This window comes from Oncorhynchus clarkii, chromosome 10, assembly GCF_045791955.1.
Source record: "Oncorhynchus clarkii lewisi isolate Uvic-CL-2024 chromosome 10, UVic_Ocla_1.0, whole genome shotgun sequence".
NCBI classification, from domain to species: domain Eukaryota; kingdom Metazoa; phylum Chordata; class Actinopteri; order Salmoniformes; family Salmonidae; genus Oncorhynchus; species Oncorhynchus clarkii.
Window position 1 is genome coordinate 76,025,616 of NC_092156.1, and position 17,726 is coordinate 76,043,341.

At 50.9% G+C, this 17,726-nt stretch overlaps 1 protein-coding gene across 1 annotated transcript in view; it reads left to right on the top strand.

Moving 5' to 3' along the window:
• The window catches only part of LOC139419742 (structural maintenance of chromosomes protein 2-like), a 39,916-nt gene that overhangs the window by 17,628 nt on the left and 4,562 nt on the right, over positions 1-17,726 (top strand). Inside the window, exons 16-23 of the mRNA XM_071169736.1 lie at positions 636-771; positions 3,310-3,434; positions 8,674-8,738; positions 10,871-10,999; positions 11,228-11,371; positions 12,672-12,746; positions 13,864-13,983; positions 16,987-17,187. Coding sequence (XP_071025837.1) covers positions 636-771; positions 3,310-3,434; positions 8,674-8,738; positions 10,871-10,999; positions 11,228-11,371; positions 12,672-12,746; positions 13,864-13,983; positions 16,987-17,187 — 995 coding nt within the window. The remainder of the gene's footprint in view (positions 1-635; positions 772-3,309; positions 3,435-8,673; positions 8,739-10,870; positions 11,000-11,227; positions 11,372-12,671; positions 12,747-13,863; positions 13,984-16,986; positions 17,188-17,726) is intronic.

The following is a 17,726-nucleotide window of genomic DNA, read 5'->3' on the forward strand; positions in this document are numbered from 1 at the left end:
CTGTAGGAGCCAGTCTGTGTGTATATCTCCCTGTCGGAGCCAGTCTGTGTGTATCTCTCCCTCTAGGAGCCAGTCTGTGTGTATCTCTCCCTGTAGGAGCCAGTCTGTGTATCTCTCCCTCTAGGAGCCAGTCTGTGTGTCTCTCTCCCTGTAGGAGCCAGTCTGTGTGTATCTCTCCCTCTAGGAGCCAGTCTGTGTGTATCTCTCCCTCTAGGAGCCAGTCTGTGTGTATCTCTCCCTCTAGGAGCCAGTCTGTGTGTATCTCTCCCTCTAGGAGCCAGTCTGTGTGTCTCTCTCCCTCTAGGAGCCAGTCTGTGTGTATCTCTCCCTCTAGGAGCCAGTCTGTGTGTATCTCTCCCTCTAGGAGCCAGTCTGTGTGTATCTCTCCCTGTAGGAGCCAGTCTGTGTATCTCTCCCTGTAGGAGCCAGTCTGTGTGTATCTCTCCCTGTAGGAGCCAGTCTGTGTGTATCTCTCCCTCTAGGAGCCAGTCTGTGTGTCTCTCCCTGTAGGAGCCAGTCTGTGTGTATCTCTCCCTCTAGGAGCCAGTCTGTGTGTATCTCTCCCTGTAGGAGCCAGTCTGTGTGTCTCTCTCCTTCCCTCCTCGGTAATGTGTTTATTCTCCGTCTCCCTGTAGGAGCCCGTTCCCAGTCGGCCTCCGTGTTGTCCAGTCTCCAGGAGCTGAGAGAGGTTCAGGACAGTCTGTCAGCCACGGAGACAGAGCTACAGGCCCTGGACAAACAACTGTCTGGTCTCAAGGGGACCGCTGAGAGGTGGCTGCCCTGAAACATTTACTATGTAGCTTTAGGAGTTCAGCTAATTCAACATTTCTGAAACATTTCTCTATATATTCCTTCTCTCTCCCACTCTACCCTCTCCCTCCTCTACCCTCTCTCTCTCCCTCCTCTACCATCTCTCTCTCCCTCCTCTACCCTCTCTCTCTCTCCCTCCTCTACCCTCTCTCTCTCCCTCCTCTACCCTCTCTCTCTCTCCCTCCTCTACCGTCTCTCTCTCCCTCCTCTACTCTCTCTCTCCCTCCTCTACCCTCTCTCTCTCCCTCCTCTACCCTCTCTCTCTCTCTCCTCTACCCCCTCTCTCTCTCCCTCCTCTACCCCCTCTCTCTCCCTCCTCTACCCTCTCTCTCTCTCCCTCATCTACCCTCTCTCTCTCCCTCTACCCTCTCTCTCTCCTCTACCCCCTCTCTCTCTCCCTCCTCTACCCCCTCTCTCTCTCCCTCCTCTACCCTCTCTCTCTCCCTCCTCTACCCTCTCTCTCTCTCCTCTACCCCCTCTCTCTCTCCCTCCTCTACCCCCTCTCTCTCTCCCTCCTCTACCCCCTCTCTCTCCCTCCTCTACCCTCTCTCTCTCTCCCTCCTCTACCCCCTCTCTCTCCCTCCTCTACCCTCTCTCTCTCTCTCTCTCTACCCCCTCTCTCTCTCCTCTACCCTCTCTCTCTCTCTCTCTCTCTACCCCCTCTCTCTCTCTCTCCTCTACCCCCTCTCTCTCTCCCTCCTCTATCCCCTCTCTCTCCCCCCTCTATCCCCTCTCTCTCCCCCCTCTATCCCCTCTCTCTCCCTCTACCCCCTCTCTCTCCCTCCTCTACCCCCTCTCTCTCCCTCCTCTACCCTCTCTCTCTCTCTCCTCTACCCTCTCTCTCCCTCCTCTACTCTCTCTCCCTCCTCTACCCTCTCTCTCTCTCCCTCCTCTACTCTCTCTCCCTCCTCTACCCTCTCTCTCTCTCCCTCCTCTACCCTCTCTCTCTCTCTCTCCTCTACCCTCTCTCTCCCTCCTCTACTCTCTCTCCCTCCTCTACCCTCTCTCTCTCTCCCTCCTCTACCCTCTCTCTCTCTCCCTCCTCTACTCTCTCTCTCTCCTCTACCCCCTCTCTCTCTCTCCTCTACCCTCTCTCTCTCTCTCTCCTCTACCCCCTCTCTCCCTCCTCTACCCCCTCTCTCTCCCTCCTCTACCCTCTCTCTCTCTCTCCTCTACCCCCTCTCTCTCTCTCTCTCCTCTACCCTCTCTCTCTCTCTCCCTCTACCCCCTCTCTCTCTCCCTCCTCTACCCCCTCTCTCTCCCTCCTCTACCCCCTCTCTCTCCCTCCTCTACCCCCTCTCTCTCCCTCCTCTACCCTCTCTCTCTCTCTCTCTCCTCTACCCTCTCTCTCTCTCTCCCTCCTCTACTCTCTCTCCCTCCTCTACCCTCTCTCTCTCCCTCCTCTACCCTCTCTCTCTCCCTCTACCCTCTCTCTCTACTCTACCCCCTCTCTCTCTCCCTCCTCTACCCTCTCTCTCTCCCTCCTCTACCCCCTCTCTCTCCCTCCTCTACCCCCTCTCTCTCCCTCCTCTACCCTCTCTCTCTCTCCTCTACCCCCTCTCTCTCCCTCCTCTACCCCCTCTCTCTCCCTCCTCTACCCCCTCTCTCTCCCTCCTCTTCCCTCCTCTACCCTCTCCTCTTCCCTCCTCTACCCTCTCCTCTCCCCTCCTCTACCCTCTCCTCTCCCTCCTCTACCCTCTCCTCTCCCCTCCTCTACCCTCTCCTCTCCCTCCTCTACCCTCTCCTCTTCCCTCCTCTACCCTCTCCTCCTCCCTCCTCTACCCTCTCCTCTTCCCTCCTCTACCCTCTCTCTCTCCCTCCTCTACCCTCTACCCTCCCCTCTCCTTCCTCTACCCCCTCTCTCTCCCTCCTCTACCCCCTCTCTCTCCCTCCTCTACCCTCTCTCTCTCCCTCCTCTACCCTCTCTCTCTCTCTCCTCTACCCCCTCTCTCTCTCCCTCCGCTACCCCCTCTCTCTCTCTCTCCTCTACCCCCTCTCTCTCTCCCTCCTCTACCCCCTCTCTCCCTCCTCTACCCTCTCTCTCTCTCTCTCCTCTACCCCCTCTCTCTCCCTCCTCTACCCCCTCTCTCTCCCTCCTCTACCATCTCCTCTTCCCTCCTCTACCCTCTCCTCTTCCCTCCTCTACCCTCTCCTCTCCCTCCTCTTCCCTCCTCTACCCTCTCCTCTCCCTCCTCTACCCTCTCCTCTTCCCTCCTCTACCCTCTCCTCTTCCCTCCTCTACCCTCTCCTCGTCCCTCCTCTACCCTCTCCTCTTCCCTCCTCTACCCTCTCCTCTTCCCTCCTCTACCCTCTCCTCCTCCCTCCTCTACCCTCTCCTCTTCCCTCCTCTACCCTCTCCCTCTACCCTCCCCTCTCCCTCCTCTACCCTCTCCCTCTACCCTCCCCTCTCCTCTCCCCTCTCCCTCTACCCTCTCCTCTCCTTCCTCTACCCTCTCCCTCCTCTCCTCTCTCCTCTCTCTCCCCTCCTCTCCTCTCTAGGTATCGTTTGTTAAAGCAGCAGTTAGACATGAAGACAGAAGAGTTAGATATTCTCCAGGTTAAACTCCATCAGAGCTCCTTCCATAAACAACAGGAAGAACTGAAGATGTTACTGAAGACCATTGGTGAGCACACACACACACACACACTCACACTCTCTCACACACACACACACACACACACACTCACACTCACACTCTCTCACACACACTCACACACACAATGTTTTTCAACATATTTTTTTAAGGTGGGACAACACTTGATCCCAAAGAGTTGAACTGTGAGGCGAAAAAATGAATATAGTTACCTTTTATTTGTTGGATAATGTAACAATTATTTAGTTAATAACAAACAGTAAGATATTTGTGTCCTCCTCATGCTGAGTTTTATAGTGTCCACTCTAGCTCCCTGTAGCTAGTCTGTGTGTCGAGGACATGGGTTTTACTAGAGGTAGCTTGAAGCTGACGATTGATTGACTTGGTGATTAAACCTACAGCTGGTATTCCTGTGACAGGAAGTGGGGTGGTATTTAAACCTACAGCTGGTATTCCTGTGACAGGAAGTGGGGTGGTATTTAAACCTACAGCTGGTATTCCTGTGACAGGAAGTGCGGTGGTATTTAAACCTACAGCTGGTATTCCTGTGACAGGAAGTGGGGTGGTATTTAAACCTACAGCTGGTATTCCTGTGACAGGAAGTGGGGTGGTATTTAAACCTACAGCTGGTATTCCTGTGACAGGAAGTGGGGTGGTATTTAAACCTACAGCTGGTATTCCTGTGACAGGAAGTGGGGTGGTATTTAAACCTACAGCTGGTATTCCTGTGACAGGAAGTGGGGTGGTATTTAAACCTACTGGTATTCCTGTGACAGGAAGTGGGGTGGTATTTAAACCTACAGCTGGTATTCCTGTGACAGGAAGTGAGGCGGTATTTAAACCTACAGCTGGTATTCCTGTGACAGGAAGTGAGGCGGTATTTAAACCTACAGCTGGTATTCCTGTGACAGGAAGTGGGGTGGTATTTAAACCTACAGCTGGTATTCCTGTGACAGGAAGTGGGGTGGTATTTAAACCTACCGCTGGTATTCCTGGGACAGGAAGTGAGGTGGTATTTAAACCTACAGCTGGTATTCCGGTGACAGGAAGTGGAGTGGTATTTAAACCTACAGCTGGTATTCCAGTGACAGGAAGTGGGGTGGTTGTAACTGAGATAGAGAGGAGTAGAACAAAGGCCTCATTGGTTCTTAGACTTCCTGGTATCTGGGAAATTAGGTCAAGGGTCGGGGGGTTAAGATAAGATAACTCCAGGTGCACATTAAAACAGGATGAACCCAAAGTGGCTGATTTGATAGTTTTTTTTTTTCTTCACAAAAACTGTTACTTTAAATAGCAAATAGTGTTGGCACTTGCTGTCTAGCCAATAGCTGGCAGGATACAGTGTGGACAGAGCAGCTGTCTAGCCAACAGCTGGCAGGATACAGTGGGGACAGAGCAGCTGTCTAGCCAATAGCTGGCAGGATACAGTGTGGACAGAGCAGCTGTCTAGCCAATAGCTGGCAGGATACAGTGGGGACAGAGCAGCTGTCTAGCCAATAGCTGGCAGGATACAGTGGGGACAGAGCAGCTGTCTAGCCAATAGCTGGCAGGATACAGTGTGGACAGAGCAGCTGTCTAGCCAATAGCTGGCAGGATACAGTGTGGACAGAGCAGCTGTCTAGCCAATAGCTGGCAGGATACAGTGTGGACAGAGCAGCTGTCTAGCCAATAGCTGGTAGGATACAGTGGGGACAGAGCAGCTGTCTAGCCAATAGCTGGCAGGATACAGTGGGGACAGAGCAGCTGTCTAGCCAATAGCTGGTAGGATACAGTGGGGACAGAGCAGCTGTCTAGCCAATAGCTGGCAGGATACAGTGGGGACAGAGCAGCTCTCTAGCCAATAGCTGGCAGGATACAGTGGGGACAGAGCAGCTGTCTAGCCAATAGCTGGCAGGATACAGTGGGGACAGAGCAGCTGTCTAGCCAACAGCTGGTAGGATACAGTGGGGACAGAGCAGCTGTCTAGCCAACAGCTGGTAGGATACAGTGGGGACAGAGCAGCTGTCTAGCCAACAGCTGGTAGGATACAGTGGGGACAGAGCAGCTGTCTAGCCAATAGCTGGCAGGATACAGTGGGGACAGAGCAGCTGTCTAGCCAATAGCTGGTAGGATACAGTGGGGACAGAGCAGCTGTCTAGCCAATAGCTGGTAGGATACAGTGGGGACAGAGCAGCTATCTAGCCAACAGCTGGTAGGATACAGTGGGGACAGAGCAGCTGTCTAGCCAATAGCTGGCAGGATACAGTGGGGACAGAGCAGCTGTCTAGCCAACAGCTGGCAGGATACAGTGGGGACAGAGCAGCTGTCTAGCCAACAGCTGGCAGGATACAGTGGGGACAGAGCAGCTGTCTAGCCAATAGCTGGCAGGATACAGTGGGGACAGAGCAGCTGTCTAGCCAATAGCTGGCAGGATACAGTGGGGACAGATCAGCTGTCTAGCCAATAGCTGGCAGGATACAGTGGGGACAGAGCAGCTGTCTAGCCAATAGCTGGCAGGATACAGTGGGGACAGATCAGCTGTCTAGCCAATAGCTGGCAGGATACAGTGGGGACAGAGCAGCTGTCTAGCCAACAGCTGGCAGGATACAGTGTGGACAGAGCAGCTCTCTAGCCAACAGCTGGCAGGATACAGTGGGGACAGAGCAGCTGTCTAGCCAACAGCTGGTAGGATACAGTGGGGACAGAGCAGCTCTCTAGCCAACAGCTGGTAGGATACAGTGGGGACAGAGCAGCTGTCTAGCCAACAGCTGGTAGGATACAGTGGGGACAGAGCAGCTCTCTAGCCAACAGCTGGCAGGATACAGTGGGGACAGAGCAGCTGTCTAGCCAACAGCTGGCGGGATACAGTGGGGACAGAGCAGCTGTCTAGCCAACAGCTGGTGGGATACAGTGGGGACAGAGCAGCTGTCTAGCCAACAGCTGGTAGGATACAGTGGGGACAGAGCAGCTGTCTAGCCAATAGCTGGCAGGATACAGTGGGGACAGAGCAGCTGTCTAGCCAATAGCTGGCAGGATACAGTGGGGACAGAGCAGCTGTCTAGCCAATAGCTGGCAGGATACAGTGGGGACAGAGCAGCTGTCTAGCCAATAGCTGGCAGGATACAGTGGGGACAGAGCAGCTGTCTAGCCAACAGCTGGTAGGATACAGTGGGGACAGAGCAGCTGTCTAGCCAACAGCTGGTAGGATACAGTGGGGACAGAGCAGCTGTCTAGCCAATAGCTGGTAGGATACAGTGGGGACAGAGCAGCTGTCTAGCCAACATCTGGTAGGATACAGTGGGGACAGAGCAGCTGTCTAGCCAATAGCTGGCAGGATACAGTGGGGACAGAGCAGCTGTCTAGCCAATAGCTGGTAGGATACAGTGGGGACAGAGCAGCTGTCTAGCCAATAGCTGGTAGGATACAGTGGGGACAGAGCAGCTGTCTAGCCAACAGCTGGTAGGATACAGTGGGGACAGAGCAGCTGTCTAGCCAATAGCTGGCAGGATACAGTGGGGACAGAGCAGCTGTCTAGCCAACAGCTGGCAGGATACAGTGGGGACAGAGCAGCTGTCTAGCCAACAGCTGGCAGGATACAGTGGGGACAGAGCAGCTGTCTAGCCAATAGCTGGCAGGATACAGTGGGGACAGAGCAGCTGTCTAGCCAATAGCTGGCAGGATACAGTGGGGACAGATCAGCTGTCTAGCCAATAGCTGGCAGGATACAGTGAGGACAGAGCAGCTGTCTAGCCAATAGCTGGCAGGATACAGTGGGGACAGATCAGCTGTCTAGCCAATAGCTGGCAGGATACAGTGGGGACAGAGCAGCTGTCTAGCCAACAGCTGGCAGGATACAGTGTGGACAGAGCAGCTCTCTAGCCAACAGCTGGCAGGATACAGTGGGGACAGAGCAGCTGTCTAGCCAACAGCTGGTAGGATACAGTGGGGACAGAGCAGCTCTCTAGCCAACAGCTGGTAGGATACAGTGGGGACAGAGCAGCTGTCTAGCCAACAGCTGGTAGGATACAGTGGGGACAGAGCAGCTCTCTAGCCAACAGCTGGCAGGATACAGTGGGGACAGAGCAGCTGTCTAGCCAACAGCTGGCAGGATACAGTGGGGACAGAGCAGCTCTCTAGCCAACAGCTGGCAGGATACAGTGGGGACAGAGCAGCTGTCTAGCCAACAGCTGGCAGGATACAGTGGGGACAGAGCAGCTGTCTAGCCAACAGCTGGTAGGATACAGTGGGGACAGAGCAGCTGTCTAGCCAATAGCTGGTAGGATACAGTGGGGACAGAGCAGCTCTCTAGCCAACAGCTGGTAGGATACAGTGGGGACAGAGCAGCTGTCTAGCCAACAGCTGGCAGGATACAGTGGGGACAGAGCAGCTGTCTAGCCAACAGCTGGTAGGATACAGTGGGGACAGAGCAGCTGTCTAGCCAACAGCTGGTAGGATACAGTGGGGACAGAGCAGCTGTCTAGCCAACAGCTGGTAGGATACAGTGAGGACAGAGCAGCTGTCTAGCCAACAGCTGGTAGGATACAGTGTGGACAGAGCAGCTCTCTAGCCAACAGCTGGTAGGATACAGTGGGGACAGAGCAGCTGTCTAGCCAATAGCTGGTAGGATACAGTGTGGACAGAGCAGCTCTCTAGCCAACAGCTGGTAGGATACAGTGGGGACAGAGCAGCTGTCTAGCCAACAGCTGGTAGGATACAGTGGGGACAGAGCAGCTGTCTAGCCAACAGCTGGTAGGATACAGTGGGGACAGAGCAGCTGTCTAGCCAACAGCTGGTAGGATACAGTGAGGACAGAGCAGCTGTCTAGCCAACAGCTGGCAGGATACAGTGGGGACAGAGCAGCTGTCTAGCCAACAGCTGGCAGGATACAGTGGGGACAGATCATCATGTCACCAGAATAAGACCCTCGATATTTATTGGAAAGGAGCATCAAACTCATCACCTTTTCACTTTCACCATCCTGTGAAGTTCATCATCGTTTATTTAATCTGTAGCCTAATTAAACTGCATGTTATCCTGAGTCGTAGCGGGACGACCAGACACCACGTCACAGCGTGACTCCATGTTGAGTTCCATGTGATGGTTATTATACTGTATCCATATTTACACCATTAACGATGTTTCCACCTCCCGTTTCTCACATAATTACATTTTAACCAACACGGAACAGATCCCACCATGTCTGACAAACACATTTTATCCTTCTGCATTTTAAACTTCCTGTTAATACAGTATGACTCACATTAAGTGTGTGTGTGTGTCTCTCTCTCAGAGGAGTGTGAGGAGACCCTGCGCAGCAGTAAGGAGGTCCAGAAGAAGGCGGATGAGAAGTACAAGGTCAGATTATCCCCATTGGTCATATCTGGACCTATCAGTGGTCTCCTTTCAGGATCACATGACTTATTATCCCAATGGGTCATATCTACCCCTATCAGTGGACCCCATTCAGGATCACATGACTTATTATCCCAATGGGTCATATCTAGACCTATCAGTGGTCTCCATTCAGGATCACATGCTACCAGAATTTTGCAACCCTACCCTGAGATAATGTATGCCATTTCGTAAACCTAATTACCCCCCCCCCCCCCCCCCCCTTCCTCCCCTCCCAATTAAAACATAAATATATTACAGAGTTTAATTTGGTTGAAGTGCCTTGCTCAGCGGCACATCGGCTCGGATATTTAAACCCGTGTCCTTTCGGTTACTGGCCCCATGTTCTTCACCACTAGGCTACCTGGCGCCCTTATAAAGCCACTTAGTCATCCGTGCATCATTTGTTTTTTCCCCATATGAATGGGTCTCGGGAACCCTCTGTCCTGGCTCTGTTGATGTGGTGTTAAACCCTCTGTCCTGGCTCTGTTGATGTGGTGTTAACCCTCTCCTGGCTCTGTTTATATGGTGTTAAACCTCTGTCCTGGCTCTGTTGATGTGGTGTTAAACCCTCTGTCCTGGCTCTGTTGATGTGGTGTTAAACCCTCTCTCCTGGCTCTGTTGATGTGGTGTTAAACCTCTGTCCTGGCTCTGTTGATGTGGTGTTAACCCCTCTGTCCTGGCTCTGTTGATGTGGTGTTAAACCTCTGTCCTGGCTCTGTTGATGTGGTGTTAAACCCTCTGTCCTGGCTCTGTTGATGTGGTGTTAAATCCTCTGTCCTGGCTCTGTTGATGTGGTGTTAAATCCTCTGTCCTGGCTCTGTTGATGTGGTGTTAAACCCTCTGTCCTGGCTCTGTTGATGTGGTGTTAATCCCTCTGTCCTGGCTCTGTTGATGTGGTGTTAATCCTCTCCTGGCTCTGTTGATGTGGTGTTAAATCCTCTGGTCCTGGCTCTGTTGATGTGGTGTTAAACCCTCTGTCCTGGCTCTGTTGATGTGGTGTTAATCCTCTCCTGGCTCTGTTGATGTGGTGTTAAACCTCTGTCCTGGCTCTGTTGATGTGGTGTTAAACCCTCTGTCCTGGCTCTGTTGATGTGGTGTTAAACCCTCTCCTGGCTCTGTTGATGTGGTGTTAACCCTCTGGTCCTGGCTCTGTTGATGTGGTGTTAAACCTCTCCTGGCTCTGTTGATGTGGTGTTAAACCTCTCCTGGCTCTGTTGATGTGGTGTTAATCCTCTGTCCTGGCTCTGTTGATGTGGTGTTAAACCCTCTGTCCTGGCTCTGTTGATGTGGTGTTAAACCCTCTGGTCCTGGCTCTGTTGATGTGGTGTTAAACCCTCTGTCCTGGGTCTGTTGATGTGGTGTTAAACCCTCTGGTCCTGGCTCTGTTGATATTGTGTTAATCCTCTGTCCTGGCTCTGTTGATGTGGTGTTAAACCCTCTGTCCTGGCTCTGTTGATGTGGTGTTAAACCCTCTGTCCTGGCTCTGTTGATGTGGTGTTAAACCCTCTGTCCTGGGTCTGTTGATGTGGTGTTAAACCTCTGTCCTGGCTCTGTTGATGTGGTGTTAAACCCTCTGGTCCTGGCTCTGTTGATGTGGTGTTAAACCCTCTGTCCTGGCTCTGTTGATGTGGTGTTAAACCCTCTGTCCTGGCTCTGTTGATGTGGTGTTAAACCCTCTGTCCTGGCTCTGTTGATGTGGTGTTAAACCCGCTGTCCTGGCTCTGTTGATGTGGTGTTAAACCCTCTGTCCTGGCTCTGTTGATGTGGTGTTAAACCCTCTGTCCTGGCTCTGTTGATGTGGTGTTAAACCCTCTGTCCTGGCTCTGTTGATGTGGTGTTAAACCTCTGTCCTGGCTCTGTTGATGTGGTGTTAAACCCTCTGTCCTGGCTCTGTTGATGTGGTGTTAACCCTCTCTCCTGGCTCTGTTGATATGGTGTTAAACCCTCTGTCCTGGCTCTGTTGATGTGGTGTTAAATCCTCTGTCCTGGCTCTGTTGATGTGGTGTTAAACCTCTGTCCTGGCTCTGTTGATGTGGTGTTAAACCTCTCCTGGCTCTGTTGATATGGTGTTAAACCTCTCCTTGCTCCACCAGGTGTTGGAGAATAAGATGCAGAATGCAGAGGTAGAGAGGGAGAAGGAACTGAAAGCTGCTCAACAGGAAGTCAACTCTGCTAAAACCAAGGCTGACGCGTTCAGTAAGAAACTGAAGGAGAGACAACAGGTGGACACACACACACACACACACACACACACACACACTGAGACACAGACACACACACACTTTAATTCTGTGAAAAAAATGTCCCCAAAACCAAAGACACCAGCACAATAACCCGGGTTACATTACCCCAGCCGTAACCCGGGTTACATTACCCCAGCAATAACATTATTCAAGACCCTCTACAGTGTACAAACAAGGGGGTTGCACTTTTGACGTGTGTGTGTGCAGGAGGCTGAGTCCCTGGTCCTAGAGTTGGAGGAGTTGAAGAGGGAGCAGACTGGCTATGAACAACAGATCCTGGCAGTAGACGAAGCCATGAAGACGATCCAGGAACAGATAGACAACATGTCCTCCACTGTGGCAGAGAACAAGGTACTGTTTACCTCCTGGTCCACTACTGTCAAATGTCCTCCACCTCATCATTTAGCCCAGCGTCATCAGTTAGCACGGCCCTGAGTGTCCACCTCATCAGTTAGCACGACCCTGAGTGTCCACCTCATCAGTTAGCCAGGCCCTGGTGTCCACCTCATCATTTAGCCCAGCGTCATCAGTTAGTCCGGCCCCGAGTGTCCACCTCATCAGTTAGCCCGGCCCTGGTGTCCACCTCATCAGTTAGCCCGGCCCTGGTGTCCACCTCATCAGTTAGCCCGGCCCTGGTGTCCACCTCATCAGTTAGCCCGGCCCTGGTGTCCACCTCATCAGTTAGCCCGGCCCGGGTGTCCACCTCATCAGTTAGCCCGACCCCGAGTGTCCACCTCATCAGTTAGCCCGGCGTTAGCCCGGCCCGAGTGTCCACCTCATCAGTTAACCCAGCCCGGGTGTCCACCACATCAGTTGGCCCAGCGTCATCAGTTAGCGCGGCCCCGAGTGTCCACCTCATCAGTTAGCCCGGCCCCGAGTGTCCACCTCATCAGTTAGCCCGGCCCGAGTGTCCACCTCATCAGTTAGCCCGGCCCCGAGTGTCCACCACATCAGTTAGCCCGGCCCCGAGTGTCCACCTCATCAGTTAGCCCGGCCCGAGTGTCCACCACATCAGTTAGCCCGGCCCCGAGTGTCCACCTCATCAGTTAGCCCGGCCCGAGTGTCCACCACATCAGTTAGCCCGGCCCGGGTGTCCACCACATCAGTTGGCCCAGCGTCATCAGTTAGCCCGGCCCCGAGTGTCCACCTCATCAGTTAGCCCGGCCCCGAGTGTCCACCTCATCAGTTGGCCCGAGTGTCCACCTCATCAGTTAGCCCGGCCCGAGTGTCCACCTCATCAGTTAGCCCGGCCCGAGTGTCCACCACATCAGTTAGCCCGGCCCCGAGTGTCCACCTCATCAGTTAGCCCGGCCCGAGTGTCCACCTCATCAGTTGGCCCAGCGTCATCAGTTAGCCCGGCCCCGAGTGTCCACCTCATCAGTTAGCCCGGCCCCGAGTGTCCACCTCATCAGTTAGCCCGGCCCGAGTGTCCACCTCATCAGTTAGCCCGGCCCGAGTGTCCACCACATCAGTTAGCCCGGCCCCGAGTGTCCACCTCATCAGTTAGCCCGGCCCCGACAACTCTATCTTCACATCCTTTAACCCCCCCCCTCCTCTCTCTCCCTCCTCAACCTTTCTCCCCTCCTCCCATCTCTCTCCTTCCTCAACCTCTCTCCCCCTCTCTCTCCTTCCTCAACCTCTCTCTCTCCAGGAGTCTGTGCGTAAGGCCCAGGAGGAGTTGACTAGACAGAAAGAGGTGATCGTAGCCCAGGACAAAGAGATCAAGGTATGATCACTACATTATTGTCAGTAGTACTGGTGTTGTTATTACCATGCTGCTCCTCATCATCGTCATGTTGTCGTGGAAACCATCTCGGACACGCAGAACTAAAATCCTTCATAAAAGCATCAGATGCTGGATCAAGTTCTGCTGGAGATGTAGGTGAAAAGATACTAATGAGATTAGTAAAGTCCCAACCCCCCACCACACAATGTATCAGTCCAATCAGACAGGTGTCTGAGACTGATGGACTGTGCCATCCCCCACGGCCTCCACAATGGATCAGTCCACCCAGACAGGAACCAATCAGACGGGTGTCTTGTGCACCATTAAAATCTGTTGACCAACAGCCTATCAACCAACCAGTTGACTAAATGGGATCAGCCCTAGCTGTCACTCAGCTAAGAAAGCCTAATATTTGCGTGAGACATTTTTTTACAAGCATTTAAATGCTGAAAGTGAGCGCAGATGTGCAAGAGATATATGGTTATAGGGCTCGTTCAGCGTGCAAGTCTGACTAGTCTGCCTGATGTTGTTGGGCCTGAAAATGACTTGTAAGATCACTGACTGTCGGCTCAGTAACATGCTGAAGGAGAAGACGCCTCTGTTGTCACACAAGATGAGGTGTTTCCGGAAGAGTCATTTGTGAAACGGCGAATTCGTAACGTTTTCAATCGATTTTTCTGACCGATGCCCTCGTACTGTATCTGAATCGTTTGAATCGCGAGATTGGAAGCGTATCAGTGAGCTGTTACATCCATAGTATCTACAACCCAAATTAAAGAGGATCCTACATCCAACAAATGAACATGTCGGGAGATGTTACCCAGACCTCAAGTGGTCTCCTGATATGGTTTAAGCATTGTTATGGACTTGAAGTGTGATTTTTCAGAATAATAAAAACCTGAGAAAATTGGGGTGGGGGATAAAATGGAGGGAGAGAAGAGGCTCTAGAGACGCTACAATATCAGTTGTTACGTGCATCTGTCCATGAGAGATTATTATAACCTCTGATCTAGGATCAGATCACTTTGTAAAAAATGTCTCAGTTCTACCCAACTCTTATGAGCTACTTTGACGATGTAATATCATGTTCCTTGATAACAACGTGTGTGTGTTCCAGGGTAAAAGTACAGAAGCCAACCATATGAGAGAGAGAACCAATGAGTCTCAGTTGAAGATTAAAGAGTTGGAACACAACATCAGCAAACACCGTAAAGACAGTCAGGATGCCGCTGCTAAGGTACAGTTACTGATCAACAACAACAACAACAACAACAAACACCGTAAAGACAGTCAGGAGGCCGCTGCTAAGGTACAGTTACTGATCAACAACAACAACAACAACAACAAACACCGTAAAGACAGTCAGGAGGCCGCTGCTAAGGTACAGTTACTGATCAACAACAACAACAACAACAACAAACACCGTAAAGACAGTCAGGAGGCCGCTGCTAAGGTACAGTTACTGATCAACAACAACAACAAACACCGTAAAGACAGTCAGGAGGCCGCTGCTAAGGTACAGTTACTGATCAACAACAACAACAAACACCGTAAAGACAGTCAGGAGGCTGCTGCTAAGGTACAGTTACTGATCAACAACAACAAACACCGTAAAGACAGTCAGTTACTGATCAACAAACACCGTAAAGACAGTCAGTTACTAATCAACAACAACAAACACCGTAAAGACAGTCAGTTACTGATCAACAACAACAAACACCGTAAAGACAGTCAGTTACTGATCAACAACAACAAACACCGTAAAGACAGTCAGTTACTGATCAACAACAACAAACACCGTAAAGACAGTCAGTTACTGATCAACAACAACAAACACCGTAAAGACAGTCAGTTACTGATCAACAACAACAAACACCGTAAAGACAGTCAGTTACTGATCAACAACAACAAACACCGTAAAGACAGTCAGTTACTAATCAACAACAACAACAACAAACACCGTAAAGACAGTCAGTTACTGATCAACAACAACAACAACAAACACCGTAAAGACAGTCAGGAGGCTGCTGCTAAGGTACAGTTACTGATCAACATCAGCAAACACCGTAAAGACAGTCAGTTACTAATCAACAACAACAACAAACACCGTAAAGACAGTCAGGAGGCTGCTGCTAAGGTACAGTTACTGATCAACAACAACAACAACAACAAACACCGTAAAGACAGTCAGTTACTGATCAACAACAACAAACACCGTAAAGACAGTCAGTTACTAATCAACAACAACAACAAACACCGTAAAGACAGTCAGTTACTGATCAACAACAACAAACACCGTAAAGACAGTCAGTTACTAATCAACAACAACAACAAACACCGTAAAGACAGTCAGGAGGCTGCTGCTAAGGTACAGTTACTGATCAACAACAACAAACACCGTAAAGACAGTCAGTTACTGATCAACAACAACAACAACAAACACCGTAAAGACAGTCAGTTACTGATCAACAACAACAAACACTGTAAAGACAGTCAGGAGGCCGCTGCTAAGGTACAATTACTGATCAACAACAACAACAACAACAACAAACACCGTAAAGACAGTCAGTTACTGATCAACAACAACAAACACCGTAAAGACAGTCAGTTACTAATCAACAACAACAACAAACACCGTAAAGACAGTCAGTTACTGATCAACAACAACAAACACCGTAAAGACAGTCAGTTACTAATCAACAACAACAACAAACACCGTAAAGACAGTCAGGAGGCTGCTGCTAAGGTACAGTTACTGATCAACAACAACAAACACCGTAAAGACAGTCAGTTACTGATCAACAACAACAACAACAAACACCGTAAAGACAGTCAGTTACTGATCAACAACAACAAACACTGTAAAGACAGTCAGGAGGCCGCTGCTAAGGTACAATTACTGATCAACAACAACAACAACAACAACAAACACCGTAAAGACAGTCAGTTACTGATCAACAACAACAAACACCGTAAAGACAGTCAGTTACTGATCAACAACAACAAACACTGTAAAGACAGTCAGGAGGCCGCTGCTAAGGTACAATTACTGATCAACAACAACAACAACAACAACAAACACCGTAAAGACAGTCAGTTACTGATCAACAACAACAAACACCGTAAAGACAGTCAGTTACTAATCAACAACAACAAACACCGTAAAGACAGTCAGTTACTGATCAACAACAACAAACACCGTAAAGACAGTCAGTTACTGATCAACAACAACAAACACCGTAAAGACAGTCAGGAGGCTGCTGCTAAGGTACAGTTACTGATCAACAACAACAACAAACACCGTAAAGACAGTCAGTTACTGATCAACAACAACAACAACAAACACCGTAAAGACAGTCGGTTACTGATCAACAACAACAAACACCGTAAAGACAGTCAGTTACTGATCAACAACAACAACAACAAACACCGTAAAGACAGTCAGTTACTGATCAACAACAACAACCGTAAAGACAGTCAGGAGGCTGCTGCTAAGGTACAATTACTGATCAACAACAACAAACACCGTAAAGACAGTCAGGAGGCCGCTGCTAAGGTACAATTACTGATCAACAACAACAAACACCGTAAAGACAGTCAGTTACTGATCAACAACAACAAACACCGTAAAGACAGTCGGTTACTGATCAACAACAACAAACACCGTAAAGACAGTCAGTTACTGATCAACTCTGCTTTCTAATCTCCATTTGATCTGTTCTCTGCTCATCTCTTTATGTTGTTCATATTCTGTCTGTTTCCAGATCGATCTGTTTGTCTCTTCAGAAGAGAGAGATCACTAAATCACAGCACTAGATGTTCTTTCTGTTAGAGGAACGTGAGAGTCGTGTTCCGCTAGCCAGACTAACATCTCTTTTCTCTCTCTCTCATCCCTCCGCTCTCTCTATCCATCTCTCTCCCTGTCCTCTATCCATCCCTCATCTCTATCCATCTCTCTCCCTGTCCTCTATCCATCCCTCTATCATCCCTCTCTCCGTCCTCTATCCATCCATCTCTCTCCCTGTCCTCTATCATCCCTCTCTCCGTCCTCTATCCATCCATCTCTCTCCCTGTCCTCTATCATCCCTCTCTCCCTGTCCTCTATCCATCCCTCTCTATCCATCTCTCTCGCTGTCCTCTATCCATCTCTCTCTCTCTCTCTCTCCATCTCTCCCTGTCCTCTATCCATCCCTCTCTCTATCCATCTCTCTCCCTGTCCTCTCTCCATCCCTCTCTCCAGGTGTCTCGTATGTTAGAGGAACACGAGTGGATCAGTCAGGAGAGAGGCCTGTTCGGCCAGCCCAACACGGGATACGACTTCAAGGTCAACAACCCTAAAGAGGCGGGCCAGAGGCTGAGGAAGCTGGAAGAGTCCAAGACACGACTGGAGAGATCTGTCAACAAGAGAGCCATGAACATGTTGAGTCAGGCTGAGGAGAGGGTGAGTTTGGGGAGGTGTGTGTGGTCAGGCTGAGGAGAGGGGGAGTTTAGGGAGGTGTGTGTTACATGTTGAGTCAGGCTGAGGAGAGGGGGAGGAGTTTGGGGAGGTGTGTTGAGTCAGGCTGAGAAGAGGGTGAGTTTGGGGAGGTGTGTGTGGTCAGGCTGAGGAGAGGGGGAGTTTGGGGAGGTGTGTGTGGTCAGGCTGAGGAGAGGGGGAGTTTGGGGAGGTGTGTGTGGTCAGGCTGAGGAGAGGAGGAGTTTAGGGAGGTGTGTTACATGTTGAGTCAGGTTGAGGAGAGGGTGAGTTTAGGGAGGTGTGTGTTACATGTTGAGTCAGGCTGAGGAGAGGGTGCGTTTGGGGAGGTGTGTGTGGTCAGGCTGAGGAGAGGATGAGTTTGGGGAGGTGTGTGTGGTCAGGCTGAGGAGAGGGTGCGTTTGGGGAGGTGTGTGTGGTCAGGCTGAGGAGAGGATGAGTTTGGGGAGGTGTGTGTGGTCAGGCTGAGGAGGGTGAGTTTGGGGAGGTGTGTGTTACATGTTGAG